The 24,997-nt window shown below is 32.6% G+C and overlaps 1 protein-coding gene across 1 annotated transcript in view; it reads left to right on the top strand.

The window, feature by feature from the left end:
• The window catches only part of fw (CUB and Sushi multiple domains furrowed), a 35,715-nt gene extending 11,826 nt beyond the window's left edge, over positions 1 to 23,889 (top strand). The window contains exons 2-22 of the mRNA XM_018444650.1: positions 6,566 to 6,683; positions 9,272 to 9,330; positions 10,804 to 11,013; positions 11,659 to 11,754; positions 12,049 to 12,171; positions 12,377 to 12,540; positions 13,706 to 13,832; positions 14,810 to 14,959; positions 15,130 to 15,306; positions 15,535 to 15,714; positions 16,246 to 16,364; positions 17,842 to 18,076; positions 18,414 to 18,587; positions 19,206 to 19,385; positions 19,507 to 19,752; positions 20,036 to 20,215; positions 20,415 to 20,588; positions 21,679 to 21,858; positions 22,142 to 22,250; positions 22,318 to 22,500; positions 23,256 to 23,889. Of these exons, the coding sequence (XP_018300152.1) occupies positions 6,566 to 6,683; positions 9,272 to 9,330; positions 10,804 to 11,013; positions 11,659 to 11,754; positions 12,049 to 12,171; positions 12,377 to 12,540; positions 13,706 to 13,832; positions 14,810 to 14,959; positions 15,130 to 15,306; positions 15,535 to 15,714; positions 16,246 to 16,364; positions 17,842 to 18,076; positions 18,414 to 18,587; positions 19,206 to 19,385; positions 19,507 to 19,752; positions 20,036 to 20,215; positions 20,415 to 20,588; positions 21,679 to 21,858; positions 22,142 to 22,250; positions 22,318 to 22,500; positions 23,256 to 23,361 (3,290 nt within the window). The 3' untranslated portion in view covers positions 23,362 to 23,889. The remainder of the gene's footprint in view (positions 1 to 6,565; positions 6,684 to 9,271; positions 9,331 to 10,803; positions 11,014 to 11,658; positions 11,755 to 12,048; positions 12,172 to 12,376; positions 12,541 to 13,705; positions 13,833 to 14,809; positions 14,960 to 15,129; positions 15,307 to 15,534; positions 15,715 to 16,245; positions 16,365 to 17,841; positions 18,077 to 18,413; positions 18,588 to 19,205; positions 19,386 to 19,506; positions 19,753 to 20,035; positions 20,216 to 20,414; positions 20,589 to 21,678; positions 21,859 to 22,141; positions 22,251 to 22,317; positions 22,501 to 23,255) is intronic.
• Positions 23,890 to 24,997: the final 1,108 nt, after the last annotated feature.

The raw sequence follows: 24,997 nt of genomic DNA, 5'->3' as shown, positions 1-24,997 counted from the left end.
TTCAACAAGCAATGAATTTTGTGTACTGATACTTTATTCTTATATCGGTCTGCACGCAGATTTTCATTGAGCGAGTTCAAGCCGGCAAAGCGGCTATAGACATGCTTGCCGAGCGAATGAACATGATTGGTTCCTCGTGGATCCAACCAATCATGTTTAATTGTTCGGCGTACAGACCTGGCCGCTTTGTTAACTTGAACGCATTCATTACTATTTATGCTTATTTCGCAAGCAACAAATTTGAAACTTGTATATTTCGAGAGCAACAAAATCTTTGTATCAAATTTAATCGAGCGAAAAGTTTTTTTCTAGTATTTTACTGTTACAATTGTACGCTGAGAGGTTTTTTATTGTTATGTATATTTATCTCGCAAGTAACGAATTCACAATTTAGATATTTTGATAGCAACAAATTAACAACAAATTCCTAAGTTATTGTTAAGTACGATTTTGATTAATAACGTTAAGTACGAATTTATTCTGCTTTGTTCTATAGCTTCTATATATAACTTATAAGACGGTGAATGCTCTACTGCTCCGTCGTTTCAATCCTAGTTTTCGATTTCGATTGAAAAAATTACTTTCGATGAAATTACTTTCGAATGTTTTTTTAAACTAGAAGTATGTTTTTACAATCGAATGATAGAAAATAGCTCTATACTTGTGACTTATGTATCTCAAAATGTTTTAAAATTGCAGATCGTGTTTCGTAATTCGAATTCCTTCGTGTATTCGCATGTAAAGATAACATGTATAAATGAGGGACACGTAACGGAGTTTCGGATAATAGGTGTCAACGTTAAGAATAAAACGAGCGATAGGAGACAATATGTCTCGAATCGTTAATGAATAAGATAGCATATGGTAAACAGATCATAGGATAATAATTTTTTTTATTTACTTTGAATAAAAGAAGATAAAAAAAAAGTGAATTAAATCATAATAGATTATTAATGACAATGCTATTACTTTGATTGTTAATATGTTCGATACGCTACATAAATAGAATATTTAGCATGCATCATTTAATGAATCAATGTCGAGAAGCAGAAACTTAACAGAAAACTATCACTCTTCAAAATTTAACAACTTGTAAATTTAAATAAAACCAGAAGACATTCGCTTAGAAATTATCACATTAATGTGAAGAATAGAATTTTATTTATATTTTTTAAATTTAAATCTATATATAAATCTTTTCGACTTAATTGAATTATGCAATAGCCGTCACCTTTTTATTTCACGTTCTGGAAATTCTATTTCACGAAGCTATGACTGTGCCTAGATTTGGAATTTCGAAGGTATATTCTTGTTTTCAATATACCGTTGGCGTGACAGAACCGATATATCGATCGTTAATGATAATGCGTGTAGAACTGTACCGTGACATACACGCTCTGACAGCGGTTAATCCCCATCAACTCCGAAGCAGCTTCGTCGGTATAAGTACCGTTATTTCGGCTTCGAGGTTTTGTAACCGAGTGACCCAGACCCGAAGAAGCCATGCCGAAGACTCACTCACGTTGCTAGCGCATCGTTATTACGCAGAACCGTCGACCGGTTTTTCACGTAACTTTTCTTGTTTCTGTCATCAATCGTCGAGGCTTCTCCGAGAAACTAGTTCCTAATTATCGCTACTCCAATGTACTCGCGACTCGATTTAGCACTAAATTTAACTATATCCTTTTAGTTATTACTACATTTTAATTGCATTATTATTCACAATCAATGTCCTTTATGTAAATTTATTTTTATCGTAATATTTGTTAAGTAATTTATTTAAATTAAATTATTTTTCAATAATAAGTTAAACTATACCGCTGTGTGAATAACACGAATAAATAAAGAAATGATAAATAAAGACTGAATCTTGGTATCTAATAATACTTTTACATAAATTTCAAGTACATTTTTCAATTATATAAACTGCGCATCAATTAGATAAATCGAGTAAACCAAGGCGATCAATTTTTGATCGTTGATAAAAAACAAATTTTATTATTGAGATAATTGGATTCTATATATGCTACCAAGCTTTATGATTTCTTTTCTAATTTTTTGCTGAATTCAAAATTGGAAATTAATGGTTACATTCAAAAGAGAAAACATTTCTAAATGTTAATAATAAGATAAAGAGGAGAGGATAAGGAGAGATAATATGAGATGATTGCTTCACTCGAGTTGAAATCTAGTATATGTATAATATAATCAGTTAAAATTTACATAGACGCTAATCATATGTGAAAAAACGCAGATTCGCGTATGTGTATTTGAATCGATCGCGATAAAATCGCGATAAAATGGGGAAAGTAATTAAAATCCAAGAAAAAAATCGTTGAGAAAACGAGAAGATCCTATTGTTGGGATTATCTGAAGTAAAAACAAATGCTGAGTCACCTGAGTGAAAATAATTTATCATCTGGGAATCAGAGAGAAAATAATTTATGAAACAATTGATGAGTAGTGATTCAATCGCGAATAGAAATTCGAAGGTAAATACAACCAAAAATTAATTTCCATCTCCTTCTACACTCATTGTAAAAAAAAAGACAGTGGCAATGTAGCAACTATAAAGCTGACAGCTATATACTTGTATAGTTGTCATCTTTATAGTTGCTGTCACTACATTTTTCTCTGAGTTTATCATCCGATCGCGGGTTTTGTTAATTAAAAGCAATTTCAAATATTCGTTTAGACAAGAAAGAAAACATGGTCAATATTTGCGTGCCGTTTGAATATTTTGTCTATCACTGTTAAATCTATAGCGTCAAATTTAACTTAATGTGAGTCGCCACTGCTCCTACTAAATATACCGTTATTTTTTATTAAAACGATAATTAAATTTGACACTATATTGTGTCAATTTGACACTACATAGTTTCAAATTTATACTGTACAGTGTCAAATATAATCATTGTTTTTTAGTATAAAATAACGATATGATTGAGTAGGAGCAGTGACGACTCACATTAAATTAAATTTGACACTATAGATTTAACAGTGATTGAATTACGCGAGAAGATTATTTCACACGTCTCGTTCAAGATGCTGAAAAATTTGTATTTGTCAACGAATTCAGTTGTTCATGGAATTTGGCTGCTAATTAAAGCGTTCGCATGCGTGCATAAGTATGCAGAATTATGTTTCACTTCGTGAGAAATACGATTCTCTCTCTCTCTCTCTCTCTCTCTCTCTCTCTCTCTCTCTCTCTCTCAAGAGCGCGTTTCGAATCAGTATATAATAACCGGAGGCTTTCACTCCGAAGATGTCAGCCTCGCGCGGAGTTAAAATTAACGAAACGCCTCCGGGAGACGCCGCTGCAAAGAAATATTCTCTCTTCCTTTTCTTTTAACATCAGATTACTGATCACGCCGTCCCCAAGAATGTATGTGAGAGTCCTTCCGTGATTTTATTAATATTCCTTAAGAAGTATTTGTACTTGAAAATAAAAATATTCGATATTACCGACTTATAAATTATAAAGCAAAGTATACATCGAACTAGAAGTGTATATATTGCTATAACTTTATATAAAAATTTTTATATAAACAATTTATATTTTTTATAAATCATTTGAGGAAAAAGGATTTATATTATTTTTTTTTATTAATTAGGATTTATATTATTATGCCTCAATTTAAAATTAGATATTTATTTAATTTACCTCAATATAATTTATTTCTTAATTTTTAATGTTTGCCGATTTCCTCTATAAAAATACGATTTTTTTTTAATTTGTATAATTTTTTTCAGGTGCATTACGAAAAAGAATAATTATTTAAAAGTTATCTAAAGAATTTTAGATAACTTTCAATTCTTAACTCTTCTGATATTGTTTATTAACTGTGTGTTTGTAGTAATATTAATTAATTACTTTCGAGATAATTATTGCAAAGGAAATATGACGGTAAGCTCTTCGTTTTACCGTTAATACTTGAAGAACTTATTATACTTAATTAATCAAGGTATCATTATTCTGGCAATTACGGATGCCGATCTATCGAAAAAAATCCAAGGTAATCCGCTACGATCGGCCTTAAAAGTACAATAGAAAATTATTCCGCGAGTAGTGCGACCTCGCTCGTGCATGTAATCGACGAGATCGTATCGCTTCTTCGAGAATCGCTTATGATAGGCAAGAATGATGTATATATTTCAACTGAGATAATAAGATATAAAACCCAGAAATTTATTTTAAAGACAAATTCAATTTAAAAAATGATTTATAGCCAACAATAGTTAATATAGTATAAACAAGGGGCAATTTTTTCGTTCTGAAGTATTTTGTAAAATTCTGGTGTTCCATGAACTATATATTTTTAACTTATATGACATATACCAATTTTATACCTTATGTTTAATAAACACATAATATACCAACATGTGTTTACTAAAATATTGTGCTTTTTAGATAACTATTGCAACATTAATATTAAAATATAATATTGTTAAAATTTGAGATTATAAAATTCTTTAAAAAAGACTTTATATTGTTGCTTATAGAGGAAACAATGATTGCGTTAAATAGAATATGTTAGTTTTAAATTGATAACAATTTTTTTCTGTATAGGTTAGATATATTTGTATGTAAAATATTGCTCTACCTAATTATTAAAAAAGTTTTTCACACTCTACAAGGCCTGTCTTTAACTAATTGTATATAATATTTAGTTGACGTAAGATTTCAACATCATGCAGACACAATGCTGCGTTCGGAAATATCACTCGGATGCCTCCGATGCTTCGAATGCATCATTTTGTCTTAACATTGAGTGAGTAACAAAGACAAAACGATCATGCAAGTATCCGAGCGACGTTTTCAAACGTAGCCAATAGATACACGCTAGCAGACAAAGTAAAACGCGGTGCATTATGAGGTAATTCCGAAAAGTAGAACGACACGCGTGAAATCTGAAAACATAGGTACTTTATAGTTTGAAAGAGCGGTTTCGTGATCGCCATACTGCAAAGGGTTAAAGAAAATCGAATATACGTGAGAACGTAAACGACGAATGGGATCAACGCGACATACGGGATTGAAAATACGCGAGAAAGGCGCTTTGGCGTTTAAGGGCACTGAGAGAAATGTGTGAAAAAGCCTCCATGAAGGATTTCCTATAGAAATAGGAACAAATAGATGAATTTCACGTCGTGCGACCGCTACGCGCAATTCGGGACATAAATTGCGAGTCTTTGGTGCGTTTCCATCGCGATCCAATAGACTTTCCCTATGGAGAAAAAGTCCGCCTTATGCGAGCGCATCAGCAAGTCTCTCTCAAGAATGCATTATATCTCGCCTAGTTAACCGTGGTGTACACGGTGTCCTGAAAGTTGTGCGCTTTCTCTTTACAACCTACACGTGTGACTGCACTCAGATTAAAAAGTAAAAGAAATATATCAAGGCAAGATGTACAAAGACGATCGTCATAATATAACAATAGATAACCAACTGTGTGAATTTACTTCTATGAGACAAGTCGTGAAAATTGCAGAACTATTGGATAGTAGTAATGGAATTCGCGTGGGATCCCGTTCAAGGCTCCTACAACGTCCGTTCGAACTATTCGCAAAGTAACGCCCGAATGAAAAGTCATGGTACACGTTATTTCTTAGTCTAGAATAGACAATTAGAAGAAAGGAACAAAATTATTCCAAGAAGTTTCGAGAAAATAAAGAGCAACTTCCTCGCGCGCTTTAGAATCGTTCTATTATTTGAATCGATTATAGAGTTGCTGATAGTAAATGTGAATTTGATCCTCTTTATCAAGTCAGCGATTTAAATGACGGCATCTGCGAATACGTGACGATGCTATGCATTTTTTCAAAGATTTCCCTAGAGATCGTTGTAACGGGTTCTTGCTATTATTTAAATTGCTATCGTGAGTGTGACTCCCGTCTGCCTCTTCGTGCATGACCGGCCGATGATCTTAACCACTTCGGATTGACTCGATTCACGTCATGCCCTGAAAATTTAACCGACCGAACGTTACGAACAGGCGGACGCGAAGTAGATTACAATTGATAGAAGTCACGACGGAAGCGTTGCAAATCTGTAAGCGTCATCGCGGTGTCAATACACGGTATCCTATGTAGTTATAGTTATCAATATCGTGCGCACGGTATTGTCATATCGATATCAAGAAGCAAACGATTTTCAGCTATCTTTAACTGTAATTTTTCGAGGAACAATAATACAAATATTCGAATGTTTTTTTAAATATTCAAATTAATTAGAAATAAGAATAAAATCGCCAGAAGAGAATCGCCTATTAAAATTGCCGCGATTATTAATAAATAAATCGATATTTGCTGAATGCTATTTACTAAAGTACAATTTCACGAAATTATCTTTGAACATTGAAAGCTTCTAAACGCAATTCCTGTCCGCAATGAGAATCGGATGCATCTGCAAGGGTGGGAACTCCCGTAAATGATTTCGCGCAAATTACAAACATAATGGACGGTTGCGCGCCTGCTGTTCGATATTTTTATCGGCGAAATGCCGTTGAACGCTCGCGCGGTTCGCTTTCAAATAGCTAAGCGTTTGTAATTTTGCTGATTACAGAACTAAAGTGCGGTCATCCGGCTGTACCGATGAACGCCAAGGTGTCGTTGTCTGATGAATCCTTGACGCCCGCCACCATAGCGAAATACACCTGCGATGCAGGCTACGAACTCTTTGGGTAAGTATATTTTCACGTACGTGATATATTAGAATAATCACCCATAAATTAGAAGAAATTAGAGAAATCATCAATTTATAGTTCCTCAAAAAATTATAACAAGACAACGATTGCCTTTTGCAAAAGTGGAAATTCACTTATTTTTATGTATAAATTCACTTATTTTTATGTATAATAATTTTGTTAAATTTATACTAAATTGTATTTTATAATAAGCTATTAAATATTGGAATTTATATGAAAATTCTAAAAGAATTTATAGATTTTAATCCGAATAGAAAAAAATACATTATGCAATTGGAACAACAGCTATAACAATGTCGACTGTTTCTACTATTGCGATATCAGTTTTATTAGTTACTTCTCGTTATTATTTATGATAATATATTATTTTATTTTATGATAATGATTTTACGGAGCTGCGTCCATCGCGCGACATCTGTAGATAATTTTGCTTTCCCGGAAAGAATCTAGATCGAGAGGCGTGCCATTTTCTATGTTGTGAATAAATTAGAAAGAAGGCTGGTAATATGTATGAAGAGAGAAAGAGAAAGAAATAATATGCAACAAAGAAGAATTAATAAGATATACAGAATATTTCTGGATTCAATCACCAGATCTAAAATATGAATTTAGGACGTAAAAACAAATACAATTTTCCTCACTTTTTTGTACACTTCATTTAAGAAACATTAACTTCTTAAGTGATTGTAAAATATTAAAGAGGACAAATCTAGATTATTTCGATATTACTTATTTCTATAGTTTTATAACTAGGAGAAATCAATATCTCTTAAAGCGTTTGCGAACAAACTTCTTAAAGAAAAATGTTATTTGTTTTGAAGTCCAAATTCATATTTTTTGACGATTTAATTAGGGAACATCCTAGATGAAGAATCATATCTACTTGTAGCTTGTTTTTAGAATCTTACTATAAATGATAAATTTCCAACTCTTGAATTCTGGAACATTTCTTTGGAAAAAAGCCAGAAATTTATTTGAAATGCATCTTAAACGTGAGATTTTAAGCAATATGTCGTGTATTCTGTTGTAGTACCCTTACAAATACGTTATACGTACATGTTAATTATAGCGCTTCATTTATTTGATATAGTACCGTATCAGACTAGTATTCTTCAATGTCAGACCGAGTATTTTTTCTGTATGATGATTTTGAGATTGGCTATCGATATTCAAACAATTCGAAGCTTTTTTTATTAATTTCAATTAAACTGCGCAGATTTGTGTAATTTATTCATATAACTCGAAAAAGTTCATCATATCGACAGAGTAACAAGTAAAAATTAATTAGATATTGATGTCGACATCATAAATATATGATTAATTGAAAATTAATTGAAATGTCATGAATAATATTCAATAAATTAAAGCTAATCTGACAATTCAACAAATAAATAATGACGAAATTTCATCTGCTACGCTTCTTCTGCAAAGGATTTGCGTTTCATCTTCTTCGCGGTTACCATTCTTTTATAATGTTCTTTAAGATCATATAAAGGAGGAAAAAATATAAAATTACAGTGATTCTCGTTTCTCTGTATTGCAAAGGAGATAAAAAAATCATTGACAAGCGTGACGAGCAAGAAAGAAAACACTTGAGGTGTCAATAACTCTACACCTTTGTCATACAAGACTGAAACAAAACGCAGTTGGCAAGCGAGGGAACCGGCTTTTTGTTGCGAAACAAACGGGAGGGAAAATTAATTTCCTGTCAGTGCGTCCATAAGGGACGTAACTGAAAATTGGTGGTCGTGTTACGCGTGATATCTCAGTGCGTGCAATACGACGTGTTCTTTGCGAACGAAGTACACACTGCTAGTCGAGAATGGTGATTATCGATAATGCGATAGACCGCTGACTTTCTCCGTTTTCAAACGTTGGCATGGGGTAATATTTAAGAAAGATCGAAAGGGGACGCAAAGATTCCCATTGCTACATTCGTCAGTTCGAAACTCGAGGTAATGGTTTACAATAAAAAAGATTCCAGTGACTACATTCTTTTCTCCGCTCCAAAAAAGGATTTCTTACGTAGATATTTAAATTAACTAGTTCAATTCGGATTTAGTTATTGGAGTTAGGCTCACTAATAAAATGTGTAATCATATTGCACGCCATGATGCGTGACGTTAGTACATATCTGGCAAATGATCGAACGAATAATTACACGCATGAGCGTGTAATTAAAACCTACGGATTACGGAAATTCAAAACATACTTACATAATTCTTTTGATTGGTACAATAGCCACCTTTTTATCGAGTTTCTCTCTTTTCTTTTTAAAGTTCGAACAAGTGCAAATATTGCTATCTTACAACGTCCTTGCACCTCCTTCTCGCAGAGTACGTAATTATTACATTGATTATATACAGAAAATTATAAGTAATGTTTTTCGCTCCAACGATTCGACAAAAATTTTCTATGGCATAACACGCATAACGGAGCGAATTACACCTGTTATCAGTTGTGTAATGTTGGAAGAGAGAGTGATATACGTGTATTGGCTCTTGTTTCCGATAATATATACGCTCGATATTTATTCCAGCCCGATGACTGTTACTTTCTTTCAGAATTGGTAGTTTGGTGTGCAGTCCACGAGGAAAATGGCAGGGTGACCTACCGTTCTGCGGTGAGTATTCACTCTCTTGGCTGTGTTCAAAAACATCACCCGAATGCCTCCGTGTATCGTTTTATTCTTATTATTCACCCAATGTTAAACAAGGATAAGATGATACACGGGTGATATTTCCGAACGCAGCCCTTAAAATCTTTTTCAATTGAAGTCGAATGGTGATATTCTGAATAGTATTTCAACGCATAATATTTCAACGTTGCTGCACATATTTTGACGAGATTGGCTAATTCTTAATGCTCGCGTCGTTCATAATATTAATTTTAATTATATACATCTTCATAATTCGCCCATCGTCGCATTCGATTTCTATCGGTCTCGATGACGGCAATCGACTTTCTCCGTTGAACGAAACGGAATTCATTTTCGTGATATGCCTGGCATGGACGCGAGAGGGGTCGTTGAACGAGATTCGCATTTTCGTCAGAGAGGACACCATACTGCCTGCCTTAAAATGCCAATCAAGCTACTTTCCCTTGCTTTATACAAGATGCCTCACAGTCATTGATTCTTTTATAAGAAAAAATTAACTATAATTTATATTAATTATAATTTATATTAATACTTTGTATTATTTATAATTTAACACAAAATATTCAAATAATACAATTATATGTTAAATTGACACTCGGACATGCTAAAATTTTAATACAAAAATTTTAGGACTGATTTTAACACAAATATAAAATATTTTTTACTGTGTATAGATAATTTCATAAAATTTTATTATATATTAGAAAGCTGTTTAATTACAAAAATATCAATTTGCATTGCATAATTGTTAAAAATAATTGCGCCAACAAATTTCTTGAACAAATTGCCCGAAAAATTTCTCAACTAAGAGATAATATAGTTCCGGAATATCTTTTAGAAAAGTACTGTATACAATTTTAATTATAAGTTTCTCCGCGTTATCCAATATGAATATCAGATTGGTGACAATTCTTGTAAATTGCACGATTGCCGTAAAAAATGATTTCGTTCTAGCTTCCATGACTTTCCCTATGTAAAAAGTACGACCGCAAGAAAATACAATTGTCATTGTTCAACGGTAGCGGAACGATTCACGTCGTTTCCGCGTAATAACGGCAACGCTTTAGAATCGCCACAAAAATTATTTTTAGAAACAGAATATGCATCGAAAGAAAGATACACATATCGATATACAATGTGAAACAACAGTGATAAAATGGACATCTGACAGCTAATCATCAGCGATAATTACTGTTATTGTTAAAAGCGTCCTGGTATTAACGAGCATATTGTCATTTTGCCACTTGTTTAATGATCGTGACTAAACTGCAATTAATAAACATTACACAAGCGGCGTGTAACGTTCATGAACCCTATAACTATCACAAAAGCAACATGCAGACATAAAAACTAACAACATGGAAGCTAACTGGATTCCTGTGGTTTGAATTAAGAGATACCGTAATGGCGAAACTGCAATAGGATATTGTACAATAGGTACGAATGTGGGTTTCCGCAAACCGGCGAACCAATCAACGACCGTAAGGGGTGGAAACGCGAATCACGGTAATGATGGTGACTTCAGCACGGAACACGATGGGAAAAGATGCACGGAAACTCAGAGCGAGCCCAGTCCCTGGTGGAGGGTTGATCTTCTCAAATCATATTCCGTCAAGGTTGTTCGAGTGACGACGCGAGGCTGTTGCGGTAAGTTGTCCGCATATTATCATATTTATTTTACATTTGAATCGGTTAATTCAGAAACTTCATAAGTCAATTTTTGTTCAAATTGAGATATATTAGGAGATTTAGAATCTCTCAGAGATAGTAGATATATAAGTTGCTTTCCATTTACACCGATTCTCAGATAATTCTTACTTGTGACATCATAATTCAGTTGAATAACTTGTTGAACCAATATTGGGTCAATATTGGGAATTCAATTTTTATCCAATATTGGCTATACATTGTTTTCTCAATTTCGCCAATATTTAACATAGTAAATATTTTTGTGGTCTTAGATTGCACGGATCATAAATATTTATTATGAATATTATGAAATATTTATTGTAAATGTTGTGATAAGTGCTATAAAAATGCTTAATAAGACATTACAAATAAAAAATATTTATTAAAAATATTTGTTTATATTTATCATAAACATTACATAAAATATTTAGTCTATATTTTAATAATATATAATAATATTTCGAATAAAGCTTTATATAAAATATATGTATAAAATATTTATACAACATTTTAAAAAAATAAATAGTAATCATAAATATTTATCATAAATATTCTGTGCTGTCTGAGGTTAGCTGGAGAAATGACTTATCGATTGCTCGGCAGGTCATCAGCCTCTTCAGGATATTGAGATAAGAGTGGGCAACAGCAGCGCTGAATTGCAGCGTAATCCACTGTGCGCCTGGTTTCCCGGTACTATTGGTAAGTACTTTGAAAGAATTACAAACGTTAGCAAAAGAATGTTCAGAATATTTTATTATTGTACCGATTTTTATTACTGTACCTTTTCCTGATATACTAGAAAAATTTTACGTGAGTCTACATTAAATATTACAAAAATATATATTTGGTAAATTATTCTAGGAACACAAAGACAATCTATTATTTATTTTAAGTTACTCTATAATATATTTGAACTTTGTTGCCAAATTAAGTTCTAAATATTCCCCGAAAAATGAGAACAAATTAAGACATATTGATAAATCGAACTCACAGAAGAGGGTATCACGAAGACCTTCATCTGTGCCAGAGCACTCGTGGGACAGTATGTCTTTTTGCAACTGGTCGGTGTTGAGGGTAGCCTAAGCCTCTGCGAAGTGGAAGTCTTCGCTACTGACGGTAAGCTCAAAATTTCCATAAAGTTCGAATTCAAAAAGTTTTCTTCTAATAAGTAGTATATGCTCACGAATGATTTTGCATTTATTAATTAAGGATTAATAAATAATTAAGAATTTAAAAAATCGGAAAATCACCATAGAAGCACACATTTATCAGAACGGTCGAGAAACGTTTTCTATGAAAAATATTCAACAAATGTTCACAGAATTCTCGATAGATAGATGTGCGTATGCTAACACACCTGCCGACGCAGATTTAACTGCCTTCAATTCTACGTGTTACGAATTCATGGTGAAGAAAGGCGGTTCCTTCGAAGAAGCAAGAAATTACTGCAAAGGTCGTGGTGGCGATCTCGTTCACGGTTTTAAGGTTTTTACGATTCATTTCTCTTTATTTATTTGTCTCTTTGCAAGATTATTCTTGTATAGATTCTATTCTATATTAATAAATTTTACAATTCTTAAATATTTATAAGAAATAAAAGCTCATAATGGTCAAAACAAGATCTTTAATGCTTAAATAATTCCATGTGAATTTATCTATACTAATATTAATAATATGTATAACATATATACCTATAATGTAATATATTTGTAGTCATTTGAACTGTGTGTCCAATTAATTTTTTCGAACTTAGAAACGCAGTTAAACTACTGTAGTAATACCATAATGAAATTTGATGTTCAATATAGACATCTATTAAAAAAATCTTAATGAGAATGCAGAATCTGAATGCAGAAAATCTATAAATACATTTATTTATTGCGAAAAATATTACCTCGGCCGGGAGTCGAACCCGGATCTCTAGCTTTCGTGCGAGCGTCCTAAGCCTCGGTGGTCTAACTAAAGTCTTAGGACACTCGCACGGGGAATGCTAAAGATCCGGGTTCGACTCCCGGCCAAGGTAATATTTTCCGCAATAAATAAATTTATTTACAAATTTCAATCATATTAAGATCTCTTTAATAAATGTATATTGAGCAATAATGGTATTACTACAGTCGTTTAACTGCGTTTCTAAGTCCGAAAAAATTAATTCGGCACGCAGTTTAAATGACTACAAATATATAGTACATATGTATGTATAGTAGGTATATACAAATTCATATAGAATTATTTAAGCATTAATAAATAATAATTAAAAATTCTACTTCAACCATTATGGGCCTTTATTTCCTATTGGTTATTGTGTTTTAACATGTACGGTTTCCCCTCCCCCCCAATAAGAATCTTATTGTTTATAAGTGTGTACATTAAAATACAAAACAATTTGCAAATAAGTACAAATACGGACAACATATAAAACATCCTGCTGTGAAAAGTAGAAAATAGAATGCTACATATTTATACTATAAATATACTATAAAAATAATATCTATTTTCTACTTTTCACAGCAGGATGTTTTATATGTTGTCCGTATTTGTACTTATACTATAAATATATGTAGCATTCTATTTAGTATAAAAATAAAAAAAAGATCACTAATGTTCTTATAGATGATAGCAATTTTAGTCAAAGATATTTATATCGCAGGGCATATCATCTGTATTCATTCTGAATAACCTAGAAAAGCGGAAGGATAAGTTAAAGACCCAGTTAGTCTGGATCGGGGCTCAAAAGGAACCGCAGATTACCGCACGAACGTGGCGATGGGTGGACGGTAAGTTGTTGAAATTTCGGCGAGTTATTCCTATCGTCAACGATTATCCGTGGGAATCAGGCCGGGAGGGCGGAGTTAAGTAACCTGGGGTGAGATTCGATAACTCGATTGTCGATTCATTGTCCGACAATTATCCGACAATTACAAAACGATTACACGACATCGTTATTTCGGGAGGGCAATTTCGTAAATTCGTATTCGGGTTTCGCGTTCGATAAAACGACGGTCTCGTTCCGTATTGATGAGCCAATCGAGTATCATGTAATCAATTGAACAAATTGTATCGTAAGAATTGAGTAGAATCATTACGAAATTATACAATCGGAGCATTTTTTTCGTGATAAACAGTACGTAAAAGTTTGTATAATCATTAGACATCGGATTTTTATGCAGATATTTTTTGCAGACATGCAAATTTGCACAAATATGTAAATATGCACGATATGTACAAATAAATATGCATTTCTAGAATGCTTTTTTAATAAGAAAAATTTCTGTTTTGATATTACTTTCCAATTTGCTTTCCAAAAAAATATGAAATTGCATAAGAATCCGATATCTAATAATCATATCCAAATCGACAGGAAATTACATCTTCTGTGTAGAGAGAGTACATATCAATTAATAATTAATTATATATATAAATTATATATATTCTTATGTATCGTTATTTATAATACAGATACAAGAATACATATAGTATATAGGGTAGAATGGGGCTATTCAATTTAAGTTTTAAAGTGATACGAAAATTTGCAGAAAAATGTCTCACATACTCAATTACATTACAAACATAACTGATGTATTATTGATGTGTTACATATTGAACATGGATGAAAAAACCTCACCCTATCCTAATTTGCTGTTTCCTCGAAACATAACACGAAAATAATAACAAAAGATCCAAGTATCATATGTATATCGAATTAATGTGTACTGGTTTAATATCGAAATATAAAGTGGATCAACTCTTACAGGCGAGATCGTGCAAAAGCCATCCTGGGGCAAGGACCAGCCGAACAACTACAACGGAGAACAAAACTGCGTCGTGCTCGATGGAGGTCGTGGCTGGCTCTGGAATGACGTCGGCTGCAACCTCGATTACCTTCACTGGATCTGTCAGAGCAGTAAGTGAGATATTGAGGAATTTTGTTTATGAACCAAAGAAAAATTCGGTTCGGATATTCTCGCCCAGAAAATTCGCCGTTTCGACTTCGAATTAAAAAAAAGGAAAAAAACACAAGAACGTCTCATAAAAATGTCGTCTCATAAAAAAATATGCTTCGTCCGTTCACAGGGCCACCAACCTGCGGCAGTCCCGAAAAATCGGAAAATACCAAAATTGTAGGATCCAAGAGAACGATAGGCTCCACGATAGACTATGTTTGCCCGGATGGATATATGCTAATTGGATCAAAGAATAGAATGTGCGAACCAAGTGGTTCTTGGAACGGCGGCGTGCCCACGTGCAAGTGTGAGTAACTCAATAGCGCTTCAAAGAAATCCATATTCATTCGATTTTTTATCCGGCGGCCCTTTGGTCACGCGAAAATATGTGTATTTATATTCTATCAATTTTGAACTCTTATTGATCACTATTTAAGGATTAAACCTCAATTAGCGTTGAATATAATGACTTAATCTTGGATATTTTGTACAAATCACGTAAACTACGTACGTCATCTTTTGAATATTTTCGCAGTCGTTGACTGTGGCGCGCTGCCGAATTTGGAAAACGGCGCTATCACGCTATTGGACAACAGAACCACGTACAGTGCTTTCGCGGATTATACGTGTAAAGAAAATTACACATTGAAGGGTGATACGAGAAGAAGATGTGGCGACGGCGGTATCTGGAGCGGTCACGAACCTCAGTGCCTATGTAAGTATCTGGAGACACGATAGTGTCGCGGCGCTAACACATAGCGCGAGACACTGCCATGCTCCTATAATTAATTCACACACATTCGATTATTTACTCTCGATATCCTTCGTATATAATTTCTCGAAAGGAATGTCTATAAGTTAGATACATTTAACTATTAAAATGTTTCTTTAAATGTATTCAAATACAAACATTTTTAAATAAGTTATTCATAAATATGATATTTATATAAGTAAATTTTATCATAAAATAAGAGAGGAAGAAAGAGAGAGAGAGAGAGATCCTATTTAATTATAAGTAGTGTCAAATATTTGTCATTTATTTCTGTCTGATACTTAGATAATTGTTTAAAGTTTATGACAAAAAAGCGCGTATCTATCGATAAAAGTGTATTCTGAATACGGACCTATATGTATAAAATCACGCAAATTATAAGTTATAAGTTATAATTAGAAGAAATTTTCACGTTAACGTGCTTAGGTTAAATGAAGATTCGCGTTTCTAATATCACTATATAACTAATTACAGTCGATTGGTGTCCCGACCCACCGGAAGTGAACGGTAGCATCGTGACAACTACCGGAAAACGAGCGGGTTCCACTGCCACTTACTCTTGTCAAAATGGATTTATTTTATTTGGGGATAATGTGAGTTCTTATAATCATTAATTTATAGTTGTCATAATGTTATTGCTCAAAACTTTTTTTCTTAGGAAAGAGTTGCTAAATGCGTACCATGGTTGCCTAAATTATATCTCATCAGTATTTTATAGCATTACTTAATATAATATAAACAACTTGTTATATTAAAATAAGCATTGCGATCTAATCAGAAATAGCTTGACATTGATTGAACCACAACGCTTATGACACACTTGTGACACTACGATGCGATTAATGTAGAACCAGCTGTTTACATCTGCTGGTGGAACGGTCCGTGAAACGCAAAATAGTTTGGATAGTCATCAAAATAAGAATGAGTCAAAATTAATAAAATGCACATAATTTTGAACATCAAGAATGACCCCGATAGAGATTAAAACCTTTGTTATCGACGTTTGTATAATGTTTCTTTGTAACATCCAGCTTGATTTGTAGCCCCTTTGGTCTTCGTCGAAAAATTTTTTTTAATTTTTGAGCCTTTTATGTGATTGAAGTTTGGAGCATTCGTGGAGCGAAAATTAAATGTAAGCTCACACTGAAATAACAGACAATTGACGATCACACATATATTTTTCTTTATATATTTATTTAATTTTAAAAAATTTAACAGGTTACATCTTGCCTTGTGCGTGCTAACACTTCAAAAAAATCAGGTACATATAATGTTAATTTTTGATCAGTTTAACTAATAGATTAATATAGCTAATAGTAATGTATTTATGCAGTTTTATTCTGAATTTGTATATTTTCATTAAAAAAAATTCATTATAGAATATTTTACATTCACTCTGTATATGCATATTTGCAATTATTATAAAGATTAAATTGATATTTTTATAAAATTTTTCAAGTTTCCTGAACTGTACTTCCAGAAGATAAGACTAATAATTGACAATAATAAATTCAATAATTTATCAGAATACAAAATTTATTGCGAAAATAAATTCGAGTCAGTTTTATGTTTTTATTATTATTCTTTAACAATTATGATAAGTACTTGATCTTATTTTAGATAAATTAATAAAATTAAAAATTAGTTAATTATTATTAATATTAGTTATTGATTTTTTTATCAATCTTATATATTTTTGATTATTTTCATTCATAAATTTGATACTTTCAAAGAAAATACAATTTTAGAAAATCTACAGATACGATTTAGATAATTGATTGCCTAAATCGTATCTTTTGCAGCATGCTACAAAAAGACTTATAACAAATTAATTTCTTATTAGTAAAAAGTTAAACATGTATAATAGGTGCCTGAAACATCAAGCTACAATTTCCAATGTTCACTTGCGTACAAATCAGTACCATGGAAAATATAATATAAGATTACTTAAGTGGTACGCATTTGGCAATTCTTTTCTATGTATAATATATATTAAAATGAATAAGTTATAATATAATATACCTAATATTTTATTAATTTATAATTGCGATTCTTGGATTGATAATGAAGGTCCTCACGTGCAATGTCGGTGGCGAATGGTTTGGCAAAGCGCCGCAATGTCGATTTGTTGACTGCGGGGCTCCGGCTCAAATCGAGTTTGGGACCGTCGTTCTAATTAACGGCACGACCACGGTAAGCAGCTTGGCTGTATATACGTGTCAACAGGATTATTGGCTAGTAGGCGAAGGAAAGCAAGAGTGCACCAAAGAGGGCAAGTGGAGCCACGACACACCATCATGCGAGCGTAAGGATTATTTACTAAACATGTTACCTAAAAATTAATTTGCCGAAGAAACTGAATTCCTTCCTGTGCAAAAAAATAATTCAACTGTTTTCGTAAAAATTAACGCTACGATCAATTTACAAACAGGAATAACTTTGCTTTCACGCGGAGAACATATATGTTTGTCTTATTATTTATTTATAATTTTACGTGGCAATTAGCTTACTTAAACAGAAATGAATTCATTTTATAACGACAGAAATAATTTTACAAAGGTAATTTTAGTGAAAAATACAAAAAACCTATTGCCTTTGTTTATTCAGTACAATTTCATGAAGATGAATATCTTTTTTTGCAGTAATAACATGTGAAGAACCAGAAGTGCCTACCGGAGGATATGTAGTAGGATACGATCTAAACGTTCACAGTGTTATCGAATATCACTGCGACGTGGGTTATTTGCTTCACGGAGAAGCGAGACATTCGTGCGGCAAAGACGGCGAATGGACGGGAGAAGTACCGATTTGCGAGTGTGAGTCATCTTTCTCATATCTCTTTCCCATCGAAACCGCTCGCGATATAATCTTGTTGAATTAGAAAGGAGTAATTTAAATTAAGGTTGTGTATGTGTATGTGTGTCTTTACTTGTTAGTAGCCTTAAACGAGATCTCCTTCGGAGTAGCTTGTTAGCATAAACAAATAGAAGAATATTACAATTCGATCAGATTTCAAACGATATTAGTTATTTCACTTCATTTTTACACTTAGAAATTAAGAATTATTTAATGTTTAACATTCTTTGAGATATATTCTGTAATTCTGATAAATTAAAATTAGCGCTTTTATCACAAAAATTAAAACAGAATATTTCAAATGCTAATAAAAGTCAATTTGAATTTTATACCTTGTAAAAGCAATATTTATCCCGAATACAGACTTTTTTAATAAGAATATTCAACATGAGAATATATACTTAATATACAGGTTGTCTCATAATTCTCTCGACAATGCTTGTGGGCGAGTAGAACAGATTAAACTGAGTCGAAAAGTTCTCTACCATTACCAGACACCCTATATATTTCCTTGACAATTTAATTTATGATATCGATAATACTTTCTTAAATTATTGATTGAAATCATTATTATACAGATGTCAACTGTGGCAAGGTTCTTCCGATTTTAAATGGTGCGGTAGACTATGCGAATGATACGACTCATCTTGGAAGCGAAATTACGTATAGTTGTACGAGGAATTACAGACTGAATGGAATCTCGAGGAGATACTGCCTCGATAATGGTCAATGGAGTGACGCTACTCCGAAATGCGAAGGTAATTACATTGAGACTAAATAGAGTAGAATTTGGAATTAAACGACCGAGAAGAATATCAATCATCATAAAAATTTGGCCCGACGTTTGTACGTGCATTTGTATTATATTTCTCATCTTAGAAATTCGTTGTCCGGAGCCTGTATTGGCCGAACATGGAATTCTTTCGGTTACTGGAAATGATCGAATGTACGGAAGGACATTGATTCGCACGGGAACCGCGGAGAACTCGAACACGGGCGCGACTTCGTACAAGATTGGGGCCTTGGCGAAGTATAGATGCGAAAGAGGATACAAGGTAGTTGGAGAACCTTTGTCTACCTGTGAAGAAAATGGAAAGTGGAGCGGCGAAGTACCACAATGCGTCTGTAAGTATCTCCAAATATCCTATTCTATTCACTAAGAAGTCTATTTCACCGAGTCAGCTGTTTATACGTTAAATTATACAGATACAATAAATGATAATAATTGTTGACGACTACAGAAATTCGTTTTTGTTCTTTATATTCAAATAACTGATAAACGTTTGCTTAAAACGGTAACTGTGAATTATAAAATGTATTTGTCACAACCTCGCAATCAAAGAATCAGTCCACGATATTTATATGCGAATAAATGTAAAATATATAATATAAGCGTTCGTTTCGACAGATGTCGATTGTGGTAAACCCGAACACATTCAACATGGACGTTATACATTGACATCGAATGCAACGTATTATGGAGCAGCTGCACTTTATGAGTGCGATGGCAATTTTGAGTTAGATGGATTTGCTAGAAGATTATGTCTTGAAAATGGCACCTGGAGTAGTGATACCCCCGTTTGTAAAGGTAATCGGTCGATACTTAATTCTCCAAAAAAAAGATTGTGAAAGATATTATGAGAGATAGATAACGAAATCTTATTATGTTTTGATTTTAAATTAACTTCGATCTTATACTAATTATTTTATTTTAAAATATATTCGCGGAACTAAGAGATGGCAATTAGTTAAATTTTATGAAGATTAATTATAGCAAATCTTTACAGAAATACGATGTAGAGATCCGGAGAAAACTGGCGTGCTATCGACGCAAGTGTCGACTCATAGTGTGGGTGGTGTAGCACATTATAGTTGTCCACGTGGGTTTTATATGGAGGGAAACGAAACTAGAATCTGTCTGCAAAATGGATCTTGGAGTGGAACAATGCCTGCTTGTTTCTGTATGGAATCTCTCAATTAATTATTTTTATTTTCAATATGTGTATATAAAGCTGTCAGAAATAAATTACAACATCGAGAAGGAAATATCATTTTAATATAAAAATCTATAAATATGTTAAAAGGAACGATGTGAATAAATGATTAAGATTTCAAAAGATTTATTGCACAATTTGTTGAAAAATATTAAATTTTATGATATTTTATAATCTAATATTTTATACAATCTGATATTTTATAAATCAAAACAGAAAACTTGATGTTACTTTTCAATTAAGAATTTCCTAAAACCGAGTTTTATGATAATCAAATTATTTGTATAAGTTCTGTCCGTTCCCCACCCCCTATTGGATCCATTATTTTGAATTTTCATTTTCATTTTTAATCTCAGATTCGAATAAAGCATTATCAAATTACTTCATAGATCAAGTTTCATGAAAATCGAACGATTAGTTTACTAAATAAAAGGGGTGACCCCAAACAGAGCTGTCCATTCACAAAGATTTAAAGATTCATAATCTAAACATAAATTTCTGAAATTTTAATCATTTATTTATATTGTTCCATGAATAGTAATATAGTTTCGTTTTAATCAGATATCTATTTTTTGGTGTTGCAATTTCAATTTCTAGCAATGTATTTATTAAAATTTAATAAATATTTTTAGTAAAAAATATTAATAACTTTCATAATCAAAATTCTTGTTATATGAATATAATTTCGTTATATGAAAAAATAAAAAATATATTTTGAATAACGGATCTAGCGGAATAAGTAAAGTCCTACGGCTTTTAGAATTGACCTTTTTTTTTCAATTTGTAAAAAATCGTTTTTTCGTTCTAACTTGATTAAATCTTCATATAGGAACCTAAAATTTAATATGTAAGCGTCTTTTTATATGAGTAACCTTAGAAAAAAAGATCAACTCTAAAAACCGTGGGAGCATTTTTACCGTACTTATATTCCGCTAGGTCCTTTTATATCACTCAGTACAAATACTTTTACATATAATAATAAATTAATAAATATATAACTAAAATATTGTGATAAACTACTGGAAGAATTTAAAATCCATTCGCAATATGTTTTTAGCGGTTGATTGTAAGCATCCGGGACCGATAGAGAATGGTAGAGTAATAGTAGTGAATGGATCGACGACTTACGGAGGAGCCGCGGAGTATCACTGCTTACCGCAGTACGAAAGGATCGGCATATTTCTAAGAAAATGTTTGGACACAGGATTCTGGAGCGGCGAGGAGCCAAAATGCGAATGTAAATAAGATATCAATATCATAACTTTGAAATGTATATCTAAATAATATCGCTTTTGAAATATGATATTTTTATGCTACGAACAATCTTCAAACTTCATCGGTTAATTTCCAAAGTTTTTTAAAAACTAAATATTAAAAAATCTTTTATCAAAGACCCATTGGCAGCAGATTACTCAAAATAAACTTAATGTCATTAATATTACGAACTGTTTATTTTACGCATCGAGGAAATAAGTATGATGAAAAATTTGAATCATACATGATTATTGTTTGTATTGCAGTGGCCACGAATGAGATAGCAGAACCTCAAGGTGTAGGCACGAGCGTTGGCATCGGAGCTGGCGTCATTATCTTTATATTAATTATCCTCGGATTAATTTATCTTAGGCTGTGAGTATTGTTTCTCAAGATAACACGCACATTTTGTTCAAAATATATTTATGAATTATATTTACAGACGAAAAGCTACGCCAGTGAAAAACACCGAAAATGTCCAAGCCGCGGAACGGAAGGAGGATCAAAACGCCGCCGTCATGTCTTACGCGACATTGAATGATGGCACGCATAATACCATGTACGAGAACGTCCCCGAGGATGGTCTCTACGATAATCCGTACAGTCTAGGTGGCAACGCGTACAGGTAAATCACAACTGTGCAAAACAATTTAAAGAGACGCACCAATTCGATTCATACACTGTAGAAAAGTACGTAAAATTACATGAAGAATAGGTATAAAAATAATATGTGGAAATATATAAAATTGTGCTTTTTTAATAAAAATTAATACTTTTATCTCTAATTGTGTATAAATATATCTTTATTTTGATGTGGAAAATCACAACAATAATAATAGTATATTTTATAATTTCTATGTAAATGTACGAATTTTTGTAATATAACATAATAGTAATATACCATAATATTTATATTTTTATGTTTATATGTATCAATAAAATAACTTAAGAAAAATTGTTTAATTACCATAAAAAAGAATAATTTTATTTGTAAGTTGTGACTTTACGCGTATCTACATAAAGATATACCTTTAATAATGGATTCCAAAATTATCCATATAATTGTAATTTTACATGTAATTTTTTACAGTGTAGTGTAAATGCAATTATCCCATTCGTGTTTGAATCTCTCACGTTAAATAACAACTTTATGAAATCAATTAATTTTAATCTTTTAAGGATTGGAGCTTTCTAATGAAGTAACTTAATGAAGATCTTGCTTTCTAAAAAGGGCACTGAATTCGATTCTGTGGTCTCAGAATTCTAAAATTCAAATTTCAAAAAAAAAATCTGATTATCGTGCAACTTATATTTATATTATAATAAGAGATAAATAGGATTGATATCATGTTATATAAATTGATTACGTATTCATAACAGATACGGTGGCCATTCAAGAAGAATGTACGGCCGATCTGGACATTACGAAGCCGAACCAGTTTCCAACAGAAACGGAATCACTATCAATGGAGTGTCTGTGCGATAGTAATTCCATCGGCTTTATTTTCCTCGATGTCGGGAATCGTACGCAGAAAACTGCCGATCTTTCGCGCTGTTTCCGCCGTTCTCGAAACGTGTACAGAAAACACCGAAGAATTTATTGTTATTTATATAACTGCCTGTTGAAGGCGCAATAATTCATGTAAATAATTCATGAAAAAGAAAGAAGGAGAGACGTGTGGAAAGGATTACACACCGACGAGATTTTTTTCTCTGAGGATCAACTATTTTGTATGATTCTGTATATACGGTGTATCAATCATTTAGGTTTATTACACGTAGGCTTTAAGTAACATGTTGTAGCGTAAGTTTACAATTGTGCGAATAAAGAAATCAATGCTCTTGTTATACTTCACACTTTGTCACATTATCTCGCTTAATTTCCCCTTCAAGTTTGGTTTTCTAAAATTTCTCTATTTTCTAACACTAATCTTTAGAAATTCGATGGACCCACAAAATTCGCCAGAGAATTAGGCATATAGGACTAAAATTATCCTAATCAGTTTTAACTTGTTTATTTTAAGGAAACGGATATATGCAATGCTGTACATATATTTATCCGTGTATTGTTATTAAATACATGCATACATGTATTCAGGTATGTACATAATATACTAATAAAATTATCATACATCCGTTACCCCAAAAAAATGTTGATTCATCACTCACCGACCCGATGCCCAACAGTGGAGTTATAACTGCAACGTCGCTACGATGATTCTATAACAAATAAATTAAAATATAAATTAAAACAGGATAAAGAAATAATTATTACTTAAAAAAATAATTGCTATATGAACGCAGTTAGTTGAAAAATAGTTATGCAATTTTGAAAATGTAATTTTTATAGGCATCGAATTTTGTACCCATTATTTAATTAGATATAAAATAATTACAATATTCTCTAAAGGAGATCTTAGCAAGAATAAATTTGTATAAAATTTTAAAGTAATTTTTAAGTAATTCTCCTTTTATCTAATTATTTTTAAATCATTGTCAAATAAAATGATTTAAAAACAAGCCAAAAAGGTTAATTTTACACAAGTAAAAAAAAATATTTACCGCAAAGTTGTTCCACTGGTGCCCGATGTCTCCTCCCAGACCTCCTCCTCCTCTCAGAATCGGGTTGACATCCTCTCGCACAGGACACTCGCGTAAAACACTCGCGAATAATACACTATAATCGCGCGCGGACTAATCATTTATGAAAGTCTTTCGCGCGACACTGCGGTATTTCACGTTTACAAAACCCATGATCTATGATTTCCATTTCGATCGGTGGAATCAACACTACATGTCGACGAGTACACGCGAAACACACGGTGAATACCGAACAAGAGTTAAGCCCCACACGAAAGAAGACGAAATCGATCGTATCGAGTCCATCACCTCTGATTTACGCGAAATCACGTTTAAAATTGGCTCAGGCATACGCCCTAACACTAGTTCTAGTGTGACACAAGTGGTGCTGTACCACGAGCGATTCAAAAAGGCTGGTAGACGTGACAAGCGCCTCTAATAAGAGAAAAGTTGGTACCCATTGCCGAGTCTAACAATCTAGACGATCCAGGAAATGGGATCCAACCCCTCGTCACGAGCTAGGTCCTAAGATCCCACTAAGA

This window comes from Mycetomoellerius zeteki, unplaced genomic scaffold (assembly GCF_001594055.1).
Source record: "Mycetomoellerius zeteki isolate Tzet28-1 unplaced genomic scaffold, Tzet1.0 scaffold151, whole genome shotgun sequence".
Lineage (NCBI taxonomy): Eukaryota > Metazoa > Arthropoda > Insecta > Hymenoptera > Formicidae > Mycetomoellerius > Mycetomoellerius zeteki.
This window is presented reverse-complemented; position numbering and strand designations above follow the sequence as displayed.